General features: G+C 33.2%; 1 protein-coding gene across 1 annotated transcript in view; it reads left to right on the top strand.

Moving 5' to 3' along the window:
* Nucleotides 1–17,953, top strand: part of LOC143257789 (putative protein kinase C delta type homolog) — a 23,209-nt gene extending 5,256 nt beyond the window's left edge. The window contains exons 4-9 of the mRNA XM_076516821.1: nucleotides 362–453; nucleotides 7,851–7,913; nucleotides 9,019–9,160; nucleotides 10,711–10,899; nucleotides 12,715–12,855; nucleotides 16,704–17,953. Coding sequence (XP_076372936.1) covers nucleotides 362–453; nucleotides 7,851–7,913; nucleotides 9,019–9,160; nucleotides 10,711–10,899; nucleotides 12,715–12,855; nucleotides 16,704–16,850 — 774 coding nt within the window. The 3' untranslated portion in view covers nucleotides 16,851–17,953. The remainder of the gene's footprint in view (nucleotides 1–361; nucleotides 454–7,850; nucleotides 7,914–9,018; nucleotides 9,161–10,710; nucleotides 10,900–12,714; nucleotides 12,856–16,703) is intronic.

Here is a 17,953-nt window from a genome sequence, read left to right as displayed (position 1 = left end):
CCTTGATTCTTTTTATCATAACGTCTTGTGTTTGCCAGCTTAAAGCGACCATCGGTGTGATTTATTTTGTTATGACAGTGGATATTTGATGAAATGTCACTTTTTATTTCCAAGCGGCTACCTGATGGCGGGGCGGACAAAATGGCATCGAGGGCTGTATTCGGCTCGCAGGCCGTAGTTTGGTGACCCCTGCTTTAGAACAATAGATATATAGAGACTATTTAACACAACACACAAAGGCTGTTAAATGACACGTAAGATTAGATAAAGAACGTCGTTGTTGGTTGTTGTAAGGTCTTCTGTATTATTTTACTAACATCCTACAAAACAGTACATGTGATCTCTGTTTTGTTTATTATAGAGCCATCTCTTCTTTGCTATGGAGTATTTAGGTGGTGGAGATCTTATGTTTCACATCGAAGAGACTGGCAAGTTCAGCCATGAAAGAGCAAGGTAACAATGTTTATGTTTTTACATATAAGGTATTGTATTACCATGGTAACAATGTTTATGTTTTTACATACAAGGTATTGTATTACCATGGTAACAATATTTATGTTTTTACATACAAGGTATTGTATTACCATGGTAACAATGTTTATGTTTTTACATACAAGGTATTGTATTACCATGGTAACAATTTTATGTTTTTACATACAAGGTATTGTATTACCATGGTAACAATTTTATGTGTTTACATACAAGGTATTGTATTACCATGGTAACAATGTTTATGTTTTTACATACAAGGTATTGTATTACCATGGTAACAATTTTATGTTTTTACATACAAGGTATTGTATTACCATGGTAACAATTTTATGTGTTTACATACAAGGTATTGTATTACCATGGTAACGATTTTATATTTTTACATACAAGGTATTGTATTACCAAGGTAACGTTTTTACATACAAGGCATTGTATTACCATGGAAACAATTTAGCATACTATGGTATTCCACATGAAACTCTGAAAAGTGAATATTAATATATTCTGTTTTCTTTAATCTCATGACCACTTCATTTGTTAGTTATTATTTAATCACAACCCTTCAAATAGCAGCAACATCTTATATTTTTACCATATCAGCCCTTCAAATGGTAACAATATTCTGTATCTTCACCATAATAATACTCTAAATATCAGCAATATATTAGGTGACTGATTTACTAAGGTATATATATTTTAATATTGATATATTTGCTTTGGTTTAACATATATTTAGAAATATGTGTAATGTGAAAGTTTCACCTGTTTTCTAAATTTATAGAGACTTTCGAGAGTAAAAATCAACAATATATGTGTCTACGTTAATACATACTGTAAAAATCAACAATATATGTGTCTACGTTAATACCAACACTGTAAGAATCAACAATATATGTGTCTACGTTAATACCAACACTGTAAGAATCAACAATATATGTGTCTACGTTAATACAAACTGTAAAAATCAACAATATATGTGTCTACGTTAATATCAACACTGTAAGAATCAACAATATATGTGTCTACGTTAATACATACTGTAAGAATCAACAATATATGTGTCTACGTTAATACATACTGTAAAAATCAACAATATATGTGTCTACTATAATACATACTGTAAGAATCAACAATATATGTGTCTACGTTAATACCAATACTGTAAGAATCAACAATATATGTGTCTACGTTAATACCAACACTGTAAGAATCAACAATATGTGTCTACGTTAATACATACTGTAAGAATCAACAATATATGTGTCTACGTTAATACATACTGTAAAAATCAACAATATATGTGTCTACTATAATACATACTGTAAGAATCAACAATATATGTGTCTACGTTAAAACCAATACTGTAAGAATCAACAATATATGTGTCTACGTTAATACCAATACTGTAAGAATCAACAATATATGTGTCTACATTAATACCAGTACTGTAAGAATCAACAATATATGTGTCTACGTTAATACCAATACTGTAAGAATCAACAATATATGTGTCTACGTTAATACAAATACTGTAAGAATCAACAATATATGCCTACGTTAATACCAATACTCTAAGAATCAACAATATATGTGTCTACGTTAATACATACTGTAAGAATCAACAATATATGTCTACGTTAATGCATACTGTAAGAATCAACAATATATGTGTCTACGTTAATACAAACTGTAAAAATCAACAATATATGTGTCTACGTTAATATCAACACTGTAAGAATCAACAATATATGTGTCTACGTTAATACATACTGTAAGAATCAACAATATATGTGTCTACGTTAATACATACTGTAAAAATCAACAATATATGTGTCTACTATAATATATACTGTAAGAATCAACAATATATGTGTCTACGTTAATACCAATACTGTAAAGATCAACAATATATGTGTCTACGTTAATACCAATACTGTAAGAATCAACAATATATGTGTCTACGTTAATACCAATACTGTAAGAATCAACAATATATGTGTCTACGTTAAAACCAATACTGTAAGAATCAACAATATATGTGTCTACGTTAATACCAATACTGTAAGAATCAACAATATATGTGTCTACATTAATACCAGTACTGTAAGAATCAACAATATATGTGTCTACGTTAATACCAATACTGTAAGAATCAACAATATATGTGTCTACGTTAATACCAATACTGTAATAATCAACAATATATGTGTCTACCTTAATACCAACACTGTAAGAATCAACAACATATGTGTCTACGTTAATACCAATACTGTAAGAATCAACAATATATGTGTCTACGTTAATACCAATACTGTAAGAATCAACAATATATGTGTCTACGTTAATACCAATACTGTAAGAATCAACAATATATGTGTCTACGTTAAAACCAATACTGTAAGAATCAACAATATATGTGTCTACGTTAATACCAATACTGTAAGAATCAACAATATATGTGTCTACATTAATACCAGTACTGTAAGAATCAACAATATATGTGTCTACGTTAATACCAATACTGTAAGAATCAACAATATATGTCGACGTTAATACCAATACTGTAAAAATCAACAACATATGTGTCTACGTTAATACCAATACTGTAAGAATCAACAATATATGTGTCTACGTTAATACCAATACTGTAATAATCAACAATATATGCGCCTACCTTAATACCAACACTGTAAGAATCAACAACATATGTGTCTACGTTAATACCAATACTGTAAGAATCAACAATATATGTGTCTACGTTAATACAAATACTGTAAGAATCAACAATATATGTGTCTACGTTAATTCCAATACTGTAAGAATCAACAATATATGTGTCTACGTTAATACCAATACTGTAATAATCAACAATATATGTGTCTACGTTAATACCAATACTGTAAGAATCAATAATATATGTGTCTACGTTAATACCAATACTGTAAGAATCAATAATATATGTGTCTACGTTAATACCAATACTCTAAGAATCAACAATATATGTGTCTACCTTAATGCCAACACTGTAAGAATCAACAATATATGTGTCTACGTTAATACCAATACTGTAAGAATCAACAATATATGTGTCTACGTTAATACCAATACTGTAAGAATCAACAATATATGTGTCTACGTTAATACCAATACTGTAATAATCAACAATATATGTGTCTACGTTAATACCAATACTGTAAGAATCAATAATATATGTGTCTACGTTAATATCAATACTGTAAGAATCAACAATATATGTGTCTACGTTAATACATACTGTAAGAATCAACAATATATGTCTACGTTAATACCAATACTGTAAGAATCAACAATATATGTCTACGTTAATACCAATACTGTAAGAATCAACAATATATGTGTCTACGTTAATACCAATACTGTAAAAATCAACAATATATGTCTACGTTAATACCAATACTGGCGTGAGGCCAGTCATTAACGAATTGTAACAATATCAACGTGAATTTTTTTTTCGCGAACCGTCCATAAAGTAACCAGTTCCAGACCAGACATAAGACTCAGTATTGTTTGTAAAACTTTCGTATATAAAACATTATTTGTAATAATCATTATTATAAATTCCGTTGCTGTTTGTACATTAAAATATATTTGTGTTGAGTGAAACGTTGTATGTATAAATATTGTCGGCAAAAATTATAAATTTCACACATATGGACATTCTATTAATTTCTAAATTCAAATTTTCAACTATTTGAAATCGTAATACGTTAACATACGCAACAGAATAAATCGAAAACTCGTCCGGGTTAAATTATAGTACGTAACGCTTATATTCTCGTCGTAACAAGGCCCGGCATGGCAAAGCGTGTTAAGGCGTGCGACTCGTAATCTGAGGGTTGCGGATTCGCATCCCGTCGCGCCAAACATGCTCGCCCTTTCAGCCGTGGGGGCGTTATAATGTTACGATCAATCCCACTATTCGTTGGTAAAAGAGTAGCCCAATATTTGGCGGTGGGTGGTGATGACTAGCTGCCTTCCCTCTAGTCTTACACTGCTCAATTAGGGACGGCTAGCACAGATAGCCCTCAAGTAGCTTTGTACAAAATTAAAAAAACAAACAAACAAATCGTCGTAACAACACTCCAAATAGTAACAATATCTTGTATCCTTATCTTAATATCACTCGAAATAGTAACAGTATCTTCTATACTTACTACAACAACACTCCAAGTAGTAACAACATCTTGTACACTTACCATAACAACACTCCAAGTAGTAACAACATCTTGTATACTTACCATAACAACACTCCAAGTAGTAACATCTTGTATACTTACAATAATAACACTCCAAGTAGTAACAACATCTTGTATACTTACCATAACAACACTCCAAGCAGTAACAATATATTGTATCCTTACTATAACAACACTCCAAGTAGTAACAACATCTTGTATACTTACCATAACAACCCTTCAGTAGTAACAATATATTGTATACTTACCATAACAACACTCCAAGTAGTAACAACATCTTGTATACTTACCATAACAACACTCCAAGCAGTAACAATATATTGTATCCTTACCATAACAACACTCCAAGTAGTAACAACATCTTGTATACTTACCATAACAACCCTTCAGTAGTAACAATATATTGTATACTTACCATAACAACACTCCAAGTTGTAACAACATCTTGTATACTTACCATAACAACACTCCAAGTAGTAACAACATCTTGTATACTTACCATAACAACCCTTCAGTAGTAACAATATATTGTATACTTACCATAACAACACTCCAAGTTGTAACAACATCTTGTATACTTACCATAACAACACTCCAAGTAGTAACAACATCTTGTATACTTACCATAACAACCCTTCAGTAGTAACAATATATTGTATACTTACCATAACAACACTCCAAGTTGTAACAACATCTTGTATACTTACCATAACAACACTCCAAGTAGTAACAACATCTTGTATACTTACCATAACAACCATTCAGTAATAACAATATATTGTATACTTACCATAACAACACTCCAAGTTGTAACAACATCTTGTATACTTACCATAACAACCCTTCAGTAGTAACAATATATTGTATCCTTACTATAACAACACTCCAAGCAGTAACAATAATTGAATTTTTTACACAAAATAAGTGATTTTGTAGTTAACAGAATCGTTTTGAGTTTATTTATTCATTATAAGAATTATTTTTCTTTACAAATTACACCTTCTGCAGTAAGTAAGATATGTTTTTATGTTTTAATCACAGGTACACGTTTTAATAGCAAATAAGAGCTTTGCGTTTAAATCAACAATGTGACAATGTATTTAAAGTTTATAATTAATAGAGGTCACTCATGCACGTTCGTATTACTCGGCAAAGATTGAGAGGTTATGGCTGAACAGAAAAAAGAAACAAAAATGAATGAATATTTAAAAATGTGTAATAAAATTAGAAACGTTTAGGGAAACAACGATGAAATATATATATAAACGTATTTGTATATTTATTAATTGTGGGATTGTTTGAGTTCATTAGTAAAGATTCTCTGATTTTTCTTCTCTTAGTGTCAGGCTTATGTTTTAGTGCTGTGTCGTTCTGTTCAGAAAAACTGTTTGTGTTTACTCATATGTTTGTGGACTTGGAAAAGTGTTTCTGGTGTTCTTTCAACCTCACCTTCAAGTTACGTTTTGTTTCATCTATGTAAAAAACAAACAAAAAACAGTTGATTTGTAATTATTGAGACATCAGTTTTCTAGTGTAATTATTGAGACATCAGTATTCCAGTGTAATTATTGAGACATCAGTTTTCCAGTGTAATTATTGAGTTATCAGTATTCCAGTGTAATTATTGAGACATCAGTTTTCCAGTGTAATTATTGAGTTATCAGTTTTCCAGTGTAATTATTGAGACATCAGTTTTCCAGTGTAATTAATGAGTTATCAGTTTTCCAGTGTAATTATCGAGACATCAGTATTCCAGTGTAATTATTGAGTTATCAGTTTTCCAGTGTAATTATTGAGTTATCAGTTTTCCAGTGTAATTATTGAGACATCAGTTTTCCAGTGTAATTATTGAGACATCAGTTTTCCAGTGTAATTATTGAGTTATCAGTTTTCCAGTGTAATTATTGAGACATCAGTTTTCCAGTGTAATTAATGAGTTATCAGTTTTCCAGTGTAATTATCGAGACATCAGTTTTCCAGTGTAATTGAGACATCAGTTTTCCAGTGTAATTATTGAGACCTCAGTATTCCAGTGTAATTACTAAGACATCAGTTTTCCAGTGTAATTATTGAGACATCAGTATTCCAGTGTAATTATTGAGACATCAGTATTCCAGTGTAATTATTGAGACATCAGTTTTATAGTGTAATTATTGAGACATCAGTTTTCCAGTGTAATTATTGAGACATCAGTATTCCAGTGTAATTATTGAGACATCAGTTTTCCAGTGTAATTATTGAGACATCAGTTTTCCAGTGTAATTGAGACATCAGTTTTCCAGTGTAATTATTGAGACATCAGTTTTCCAGTTAATTATTGAGTTATCAGTTTTCGAGTGTAATTATTGAGTTATCAGTTTTCCAGTGTAATTATTGAGTTATCAGTTTTCCAGTGTAATTATTGAGACATCAGTATTCCAGTGTAATTATTGAGACATCAGTTTTCCAGTGTAATTACTAAGACATCAGTTTTCCAGTGTAATTATTGAGACATCAGTATTCCAGTGTAATTATTGAGACATCAGTTTTCCAGTGTAATTACTGAGACATCAGTTTTCCAGTGTAAGGAAATCATTTTTTTAGTTTGAATGACTCAAATTATTCTTTAAACTTCAAACCGTTATCTGATGCAGTTGTATTTATTGCCGTTTCAAAACCTTGGCCAGTTGATGACAACTGAAACGTTGTGAACTAACTTTTCAAACTAACCATTTTAAATGACCCAAGAAAAGTCCCATAAGGTTTAAGCAGACAATTCTAAAGTGTTGACAACGTTACTTACCAATAAGGTATTTGTTTCGCAAATATTTGTGGAATGGAAACTGAAACTGCTGGAACATCATTACTACCTCAAGACCAAAACTCTTCCCCATAGCGCTTGTGTTGATTAATGTATTGGACTTAAACATTCTGACGTTCACTTATATTCACAGTCCCAAGAGTTAAGCATTATCCACTTTTATATCAGTCTGTGATGGTATTTATACATATAATACAACTTTGAGTTTTTAAACTTCTCCATGTTCTTATTTATTGAAACATAAGTTCAGATAAACAGTAACTCATTAATTATTTTGTTCTTGCTTTTTTTAATAAACGTAAAACTTTTCATTTCTTGATTAGATTTTACGCAGCAGAAATTGTTGTTGCCCTGACATTCATACACAGGAATGGAATCATCTACAGGTAAGACACTTCTGCGATTGGTTGATTTCTTCAAGGGGAGTTACTTGGGTAAATATTGCGTGAAACAAATGGAATAATGAAATATTTTCTTGGATGTGGTGCATCGTACTACTCTAAAAGAAATCGGTATATATATTTAGAAAGATAGAATACATTGTTAATGTAAAGACATTTGAATTCAAAGTTGAGTGTGTTATATTATATTAAAACGGTTTTAGAGACTTGTTACGTCGTTATAGTTCGTGTCACTACATCTAGTCACACTATGTTTGATAACAGTACTCCTTGATATTAGTCCTGCGACAGAGTTTCCATTGCAAAGGACTACGTCGTAAGGATGTAGCATCCAAAGCACATCTCACTTCTCTGCATGCTGTCCATAGTTCCTCAAATGTAACAGAAAATCTCTTTCCCAGTGCCACGTTCTAGAATCCAGTCATACTAAAGTCCATAGGTGTTATTTACTTCGACTTCAACAGTATGTGTTTGTGGAGAATAGCATGATTATTAATTTCTTCTTTACCTATTTACTGTATGCACTAGTTAAAAAGGAGTTACGACTGGAAACTTTGTCTTCGTAAGTCAATACCCTGTTGGCCTCGTTTCCAGACTGAGCTCCTTATGTTGCATATTGTTGCCTAGGGCATGTGGACGACTTTTGACATTGACCTTGGTTTTACAAGACGCTTCAATCTTTTTTTTACCACCGCCGGATGCGGGCTTGTTGTAGGTCTTTTTCTGAATGCTCATGGTGCCTCAGATTTATTCATATTTCTCTATTTTGTACGAATATTTTACATTGCTAATGGTTGTTACATACCTTTCGCTAAAGTGATCAAATTTTAATGTCATCACGCTACTTGCGTAACGCCAAAAACTGTTAAAATGAAGTTATGACAGGTGCCATTATATTGCAACTTTATATTGGCTATGGTTGTCACGTGACTAACTAATCTGTATATATAGAACCGTTCTAATGTAAGGTGCTCAACCGTCGATCGTATTACTTTACAGTAACTATCAAATAGCTTTTTCACAACACCAGACTAGCAACTACTAACATAATTACAAGTGTTGATATGTTCCTACTTTGTTATTTCTGTAGAGATCTGAAGTTGGATAACGTTATGCTGGACTCGGAAGGACATATTCGACTGGTGGATTTTGGGATGTGCCAGTTAAATGTCTTTAATGAAGATTGTCTTCCTTCCAACTTTTGTGGTACTCCTGAGTATATGGCACCAGAAGTATGTATACTCACCAGTTTCAGTACTTGTCTTTAGATGTTGTTAATGTTGATTTTTAGCGAAAAGCATGGCCTACGTGCGCTCTGTCTACCGATAGAAATCGAGCCTAGAATTTTAGCATTTTTGGTTCGGAAATGTATGGTTGAACCACCAAGAACATAAACTATGTGGGGCTAGATTCTACGGCATGTTGTACTATTGTCAGTGCAGTCTCAGTGCCCCTCAGTGGCACAATGGTATGTCTGTGGACTTATGACGGTAGAATCCGGGTTTCGACGTCCGTGGTGGGCAGAACACAGATAACCCATTGTGTTGCTTTGTGTTTTACTTCGAACTAACTTAACTTGATGTTTACTCACCAGTAGACCAAAAATAGAGGAAATATTATACACCATTTGAGTTGTTTATTAATGGCGTTCTATAAACGCTGGAGAAACAGTAACATTGATACCTAGTACATCACTTGCTGTTTCAACGTGTTGTGTCTAATGTTATATTGTCACATATATTTTTTTTAATTTCGCGTAAAGCTACTCGAGGGCTATCTGCGTTAGCATTCCCTAAGTTAGCAGTGTAAGACTAGAGGAAAGGCAGCTAGTCATCACCACCCACCGCCAACTCTTGGGCTACTCTTTTATCAACTAATAGTGGGATTGACCCGTACAATTATAACGCCCCCACAGCTGAAAGGGCGAACATGTATTGTGTGACAGGGATTCGAACCTGCCACCCTTGGATCACGAGTCGAATGCCTTAACCACCCACCGCCAACTTTTGGACTACTCTTTTACCAACAAATAGTGGAATCGACCGTCACATTATTATAACGCCCCCACGGCTGAAAGGGCGAGTGTATTTAATGTTACAGGAATCCGAACCCGTGACCCTCAAATTGCATATTATAGAAAATATAGGCGTTGATAAAGTAACCTTGTAGCTTTAATGGCCAGGTGTGTTAAGCCGTTCGACTCGTAATCCGAGGGTTGCGAGTTCGAATCCCTATCCCACCAAACATGCTGCCCTTTCAGCCGTGGAGGCGTTAAAGGTGATGGTCACTTCCACTATTCATTGGTAAAAGAGTAGCCCAAGAGTTGGCAGTGGGTGGTGATGACTAGTTGCCTTCCCTCTAGCCTTACACTGCTAAATTATGAACGGCTAGCGCAGAGTAATTTTAAAATTAAGTAATAGGTTTATTTTAGACATCATTTGTTCTAAAACCATATACACTTACTATTAAAATTAAACTCTCTGTTTCTCAGCAGGTTTTCAGGTTTATAACATTAAAATCCATGAGTTGGTATAGCGCAGGTCGTCCATTCTGTAATTTTGCGCTAAAATGAAGCAAGAAACATAATAACTCTAATGTATTACGATTTTTTTCCCATTTCTATTTATAAATAACTAAGCCTAAACCGATACAGAAATTGTCTTTCCTTCTTTCCCAGTATATCTTACATATATATATATATATCTTACTTTTAAATGTATTTATGCAAAAGGCTATCGTATAACAAACATAGCTGATCATCTTCCTTTCTGATCTTTTGCAGATGATCAAAGGAGAAAAATATAATCAATCCGTCGACTGGTGGTCCTTCGGTGTCTTGCTCTATGAAATGCTTACAGGACAATCACCTTACTATAGCAACGACGAAACCATGCTTTTCTGGCGTATTTGTAATGAAGGGATTTATTACCCTTGGTTTCTCAGTGAAGAAGCTAAACAACTCATCTCTCTGGTAGGGTTGTACAGAATAAGTACACCTATCCATAACTAAGTGAATTCTTGCTTTCCATTATGCATATATTTGTCTTTAATTTAGGCCTAGCGTACTCTGATGTTTAGAGCAATGAGCTCGTAAGATGTTGGTCGCGAGACCGAAACCCATCGCTGAACATGCTCGTCCTTTCATCCGTAGGAACGTTGTAACATGGCTGTTGATCCAACTATTCGCTGGTAAAGAGCAGTCTGGGAGTTAGTAATTGGTGGTGTTGACTAGCACTCTTTTTTTCTAGTCCGTCACTTCAAAATTAGGAACGTCTAATGCATATAGATCTCGAGTTGCTTTGCGAGAAATTTAAGAAACAAAGACATCAGCAATTTGTTTGTTTTTTCAGATACATTTTTCAATGTAAAAAAAAAACACGTTCTCATGCCAGCATTATGAGAGTGTGAGAGTTATATGGATGAATGAAAATCCTTTAACTTCAGTTTCTGGGACACGAAAAACATCTTGAATCTCAACTTACCAGGCATTTTTCATTTAAGTGTTTTCATTCAACAGTGTTCATTGTTTCCCTTTCTACTTATTCAAAATATTTTAAAATTAACATCTTTTCAATTCACCTGTACAAGTGATTTTCAAACTTTTCAGTGTGTTCCACTTGACTAAACCAAACCTTTCTATGTCCCCAAATGCTAAATGCTTGCATTTGAAAACTATTCAAATGAAAATAATTTAACTTAACCACAACATAATTAGTCAAATAGGTTTCTGAGTTTTATGATAAAGGTTCTTCCAATATGAATAACTGGTTAAAAGTCAATGAAATAAGGTTTTACAACATAGTCAGTGAGTTAATACGTCAACATATAGAGGGCTGAGTGCGTGTTATTACGATGAGCAAGTCACGTGTAAACTACAGCCGGTATATAGTCATGGTAGAAAGGTGGACATCAGAACAACATTTTAGCATTGCCTAACGTTACTAAGGTTGATACTCAGATAATATAAATGTTTTCAAATAAGAGCTTTAGAATTCCAAGATAGAGATATCCCTTGTATTTAATGGTATTGGAAAACATAAGAATATGGATCAATTTGGAGAACCAGGACTATTCAGAAGGAGACTTACAATATGATGTACCCAAGAACTGATAAACACAGTCCCAACAAACTTGATGCAAAATATGATGAAGACCCATCTAAAGGAGGCCAAGTAATGGTAAAACAAATGCCTATAAATGGAGCAAAATGCAAAACTGAAAATCTGTATATACCCCTACATAGACATAATGAACTTCCGTATTAAATTTGGTGAATGAATCTTCACATGGATATACAATAGACAGTACTGTTATATTTGTATAGATTTTTAACAGTAAAACTGGGGAATGTTATCTTGTCATTACCAAATATCATTTAACATTATTTTATTTAGTTCCCTTTAATCCATTTGGCTAGAAGCCTAGCTATTGGTCCATTATTTTAGTTACGTTACAAAAGTTGCCTGGGTCTCATTCAATGGAAACACGTGTTTCTATTTTTTATTCTTGGGTGACTTTTACCCTGTTTAAGTTTTGAGAATTAATTTTAAAATACGAAGATTTCCAAAAGGTTTTTATAATGCTGTTAAAGCATCTACATTACGTATATGATAGGCGTAAAAACATTCTTTAAATTATTATTTTTTCTTGTTTCTCAGATCTGTTTACTTAACTTACCTCTCTATATATGCTTGTTCAAAATGGAAATAATGTGGTAATCCTTATTAAAACTAGCCTCGTGTCTTACTGTGATAAAACAATAACCTGTTGAAACACATGTTCACAGTTACTTGAGAAGGAACCGACTAAGAGGCTAGGCATGCCGACATGCGTAGCTGGCACCGTAACGCATCAGCCGTTTTTCAAGAATGTCGACTGGGAAGGAACAGAACGTAAACAAATTGAGCCTCCATTCAAACCCATCCTAGTAAGTATTCTTGTCACTTAAAATCTGGTGTGTAGAGAAGTCCTGAATGTGGGTACACTACATATATATAAACATGATTAATAAAATCATGTTTAGTTCGAGTTATTACAATTATTTTTAAAAACCATAGTTGTTGTTGTTTTGAATTAAGCACAAAGCTACACAATGGGCTATCTGTGCTCTGCCCTCCCCACGCGAGTATCAAAACCCGGTGTTTAACGTTGTAAATCCGCAGACATACCGCTAAGCCACTGGGGGGCCGAGACGATAGAGGAAGGAGTATCATTTTCTGAACACTTTTACAACAAATAAACCCTTAATATAAAAATCTATTATGTGTTTATTTTGTTTATTACTACTCTCAATTCTGGCTTCACATCACTTGTTGGGACATCGGTAAGTCTACGGATTTACAATGTTTAAATTAGGGGTTTGATTCCCCTCGATGAACAGAGCCGATGTGGCTTTGCTATAAAAAGACGCACCTTTATAATATTTAATTACACTTTTCTTAATACATTATGTTATGTCTATCATACTTTTAACATCACATTCTTTAATCTCACCCCTTAAGGATTTTACGGAATTAGAAGATTATATAAGAATGGTATTTTAACCACACTTTATTATATAAGAATGGTATTTTAACCACACTTTATTATGTAAGAATGGTATTTTAACCACATTTATTATGTAAGAATAGTATTTTAACCACACTTTATTATGTAAGAATGGCATTTTAACCACACTTTATTATGTAAGAATGTTATTTTAACCACTTTATTATGTAAGAATGGTATTTTACCACACTTTATTATGTAAGAATGGCATTTTAACCACACTTTATTATGTAAAAATGGTATTTTAACCACACTTTATTATGTAAGAATGGTATTTTAACCACACTTTATTATGTAAGAATGGTATTTTAACCACACTTTATTATGTAAGAATGGTATTTTAACCACACTTTATTATATAAGAATGGTATTTTAACCACTTTATTATATAAGAATGGTATTTTACCACACTTTATTATGTAAGAATGGCATTTTAACCACACTTTATTATGTAAAAATGGTATTTTAACCACACTTTATTATGTAAGAATGGTATTTTAACCACACTTTATTATGTAAGAATGGTATTTTAACCACACTTTATTATGCAAGAATGGTATTTTAACCACACTTTATTATGCAAGAACGGTATTTTAACCACACTTTATTATATAAGAACGGTATTTTAACCACACTTTATTATATAATAACGGTATTTTAACCACACTTTATTTGTCGTGTTCATTGTCTCCGTTTCCCCCTGCGACAGCGGTAAGTCAACGCTAAATCCAGGGGTTCGATTCCCTTTAATGGACACAGCAGGTATCCTGATGTGGCTTTGCAATACAATATGCTTCGCTCAAGACACAACTCTTTAGGTTATTTGGGATACAACAAACACGACATTGGTGGTAACAGTAATTATATAAGTAATTTGTCACAAAAGTAATTGTTATATTATAATATTGCCTTTGGTACAGTTTAATGTTTAAATTGATTGGTGGTGTACCTTACCATTGTTGTTTTTACACACTGTTGTTTTCAAGTCATCCAACAGAATAAATGTGCTGTTAGATCACTTATTTCGAAATATTAAGTAAAAATAACCCATCCCTCTTTCTGATAAGTTTTACTGTTTCGATTATAAGCCCTAAAAATTATAAATCAAATAATGCTACACAGATAACCCAATGTGTAGCTTTGTTACAATGTTTTCTAATAGGTCAGTGTTCACAGTAGTCAATAATACAACAGTTTCACTTGATTTACAATTTTCTCGCTCAATAAAAAGTAGATCACGTTATTATTTCGTGGGAAAAAAAAACACCTGATAATCGTGACACTGAATTACTCAATCATATTATATTTTATTACTCGAAACCCAATGTAACTTAATAACAAATTACTTAATCAACTGTCAGTCTGCTCTTGTCTAATAAGATTTTTTTCTTCTTTTATGTGCCCTAATTTGTTTCCTAAACTTCCAATAATGCATCCCAGTGGATCAGCAGTAAGTTTACGGGCTTCCAACGATAAAATCCAGCCTTAGATTATCCAAGATGAACAGTGTACAGATTTGAGCTACAAAAATAATTGTTTTCAAAAAAATTACAGACTATGTGTTTATTATATTACGTCAAAAATCATTCTGGCCAAACAACAATACAAACCTCTAAATTTAAAATTTGTCATAAGAACAGACCGGATAATATTGTGTATAACCCGTTGGTAAAACGAGTAGCCCAAGAGTTGGCGTTGGGTGGTGATGACTAGCTGCCTACCCTCTAGTCTTACACTGCTAAATTAGGAGCGGCTAGCTCAGATAGCCTTCGTGTAGCAGTGAGTAAAATTCAAAACAAACCATTGTGTAGCCTAATCTCACATTTCATAGCTAACTGATATATAAATATATTTTGCGAAAACAAGCTTGACGAACAAAGATGGAGAAAAGCGCAGTCCAGACATAGTTCAAAACTACTGTGTAATAAATATCCCATAATAGTTTTAAAAAGTACTCTATAACATCCAATAAGGGTTAAAAAACTACTGTATAACATCCCATAATACTTAAAACACTCGATAAATCCCATAATAGTTTTGTTGCTAAGCGATGATAAATATTGTTGAGCGCTACCAAAAAACGAACGTGGAAAGATTGTTAATGGAGTAACAAATGGTTTATTTGCTTTCTTTGTAGTTAAGCACAAAGCTACACGAAGGGCTTTCTGTACTTTGCCCACCATGGATATCGAAAACTGGTTTCCAGCGTTGTAAGTTCGCAGGCATGCTGCTCTGACGCTGGAGAGCATGACGAATGGAAAAGAGAGTATTCATGGTATAGCTGGTATTAAAAATCAGTAAGATTAACAACTTCTAATATACAGAAAATAGCTTCATTCAGAAACGATTTAAGCTTGAAACTTAAACCGTATTTCTTACTTTCATGATAAATTGTGGGCACTTGGCTCCAAGCTAGGTGACCCAACACGTCGTACCATTACACTTATAAGGTTTTACCGCACCCCACCCACCCTCTCACGAGCACCCTTACACTCCAGTAACTAAAATCGTAATGGACAGACAGTAATGCAACTATTCTATCTGGATAAATGCATTTTGATCTTTAGGACACTTCCCATTTCGAGAAATCAAGCGTGACGTGACACACGCGCCTTTTTTTATAAAACAGGATAGGATCATATGAAAAAAACGACCTTGTAATTCATTTGTGGTAATGATACTAAACGAAAGTCATAATCATAAGCTTTCTTTTTTAAGAGTAAAATATTAACTTTAGTTGAAGTACGGCTACGTAAAGCTCAATATGTAAACGAATATTAGCTGCATATTAGGACGTCAGACAACTAGTACTGTAATCATAAACCCTCACGTGGAATGAGTTTCCTCAATAGCGTATCAAGTTAATTCATCAGGTCGTCTTGTTAACCATTAACACAAACGGAAAACTTTGTCATTTTAGAAGAAATATCAAACACTAATTTACTTGTACTGAGTATTTGTATAATTATAGAAACCTTTAGTTAGTCCCAGGTAGATCTAATTGAGTTTTGGTTTTCTTTATTTAAAGGGAATATCTCAAATTCGAACCCTCACGGGTACAAGAAGCTAGCTTAATCCTAAAGGAGAGATGAATGGTATTAACCCTATAATAAATAGCTTAATTAAATTATGAGATTACTGTATATCTATACATATTTCTAACATATACGTGTGTGTGTTCAGCTGTTAAACCGCTAAGTTAACAAATTTTGTTTCTCGTTATTACAGTCAGGACCTAATGACGTGAGCAACTTCGACAGTGGATTTACCATGGAGACAGCTGTCTTAACCCCGGTAAACACTCAGATCCTTGCTTCCATAGATCAACAACAGTTTGAAGGATTCAACTATACTAACCCTAACATGGCGGACTAACATTGTGGGATCAATTTCGTTTTCATATGGTGATCTCAATGACTAATCATACAGCTGCTGAGGACAGGGAAATCATTGTACTTCAAACAGCCATGATTTTCAGAAATGTACATAATTTCTATGTTAAGGTTGCAATAACTTTGTAAAATATACAGAGAGAAGTTAATAACGTGCAAAATCCCCAATGGCTCAATGGTATGTCTAAGGGCTTATAAAACTAAAATTCAGATTTTGATACCCGTCATGGGGTAGACCATTGTGTAGCGTTGCGCTTAACAACAAACAAAGATATGAGAGGAGGTGTATAAATGGCATTATCTGTTTAAAATCCGGGAAACTAACTTGACCGTCACTCTTCTCACACTACTCTTGAGTGATTGGATAATTAGACATGACTGCCACTCTTATAACACACCCACAGTCCCAAATTGCGAAGCGCCTATTGTTATTGTCGTTTGTTTTGTTCTTTTATCTGCGGCAGCGGGACGCGAATCGGATTATATTTAGACTTACATTCCGAGCACGTTAAAACGTTTCGCTTTGCTAATGTTTCACATTCTGTCAAGTGAAACTATGTTGGTTTTCCCCTTCTACTCGGATTTCCTAATGAAGAACTAGTGACATTTTAAAGATGAGGGCTATTTCGCTGAAGTTAGATATCGAAAGTTTGTTTCTAATTCATTCTAGTTATGTTGGTATTGTTTTGTGGATGTGCTTCTCCAGGTCTATGATATGTGTTATCTCTTGTCCAAAGTAAAATCGTTTTGTGGTTTACTGACGTGAGAGTTATATACAGTAATTAGTATACGAAAAGCTAACAGCTAAAGTAGTAATTTTAATTGTGAGGACTGCTTTAATATACGTTTTAACCAGTCTGTTTTATTAAAGCACAATAAACATGTATGTGACGTAACATAACATATCTGTCACTGAAGTGTCAACCATCACAATAAAACTCAATTTTTTTATCATGGATCGCGTGATTACTTTATAAAAGAACAGACATCGCCTGTAATATAGAAAAGTAAATAATTCTCATCATAATTATTATTTTACTGTATGTTAAAATTAGTGTCTTGAAGAAAATAAACTCATAATTTATG

The sequence above is a fragment of the Tachypleus tridentatus genome, chromosome 7 (genome assembly GCF_004210375.1).
Source record: "Tachypleus tridentatus isolate NWPU-2018 chromosome 7, ASM421037v1, whole genome shotgun sequence".
NCBI lineage: Eukaryota > Metazoa > Arthropoda > Merostomata > Xiphosura > Limulidae > Tachypleus > Tachypleus tridentatus.
Note: the sequence above shows the minus strand (reverse complement) of the source record. Positions and strands in the feature narration are given on the sequence as shown.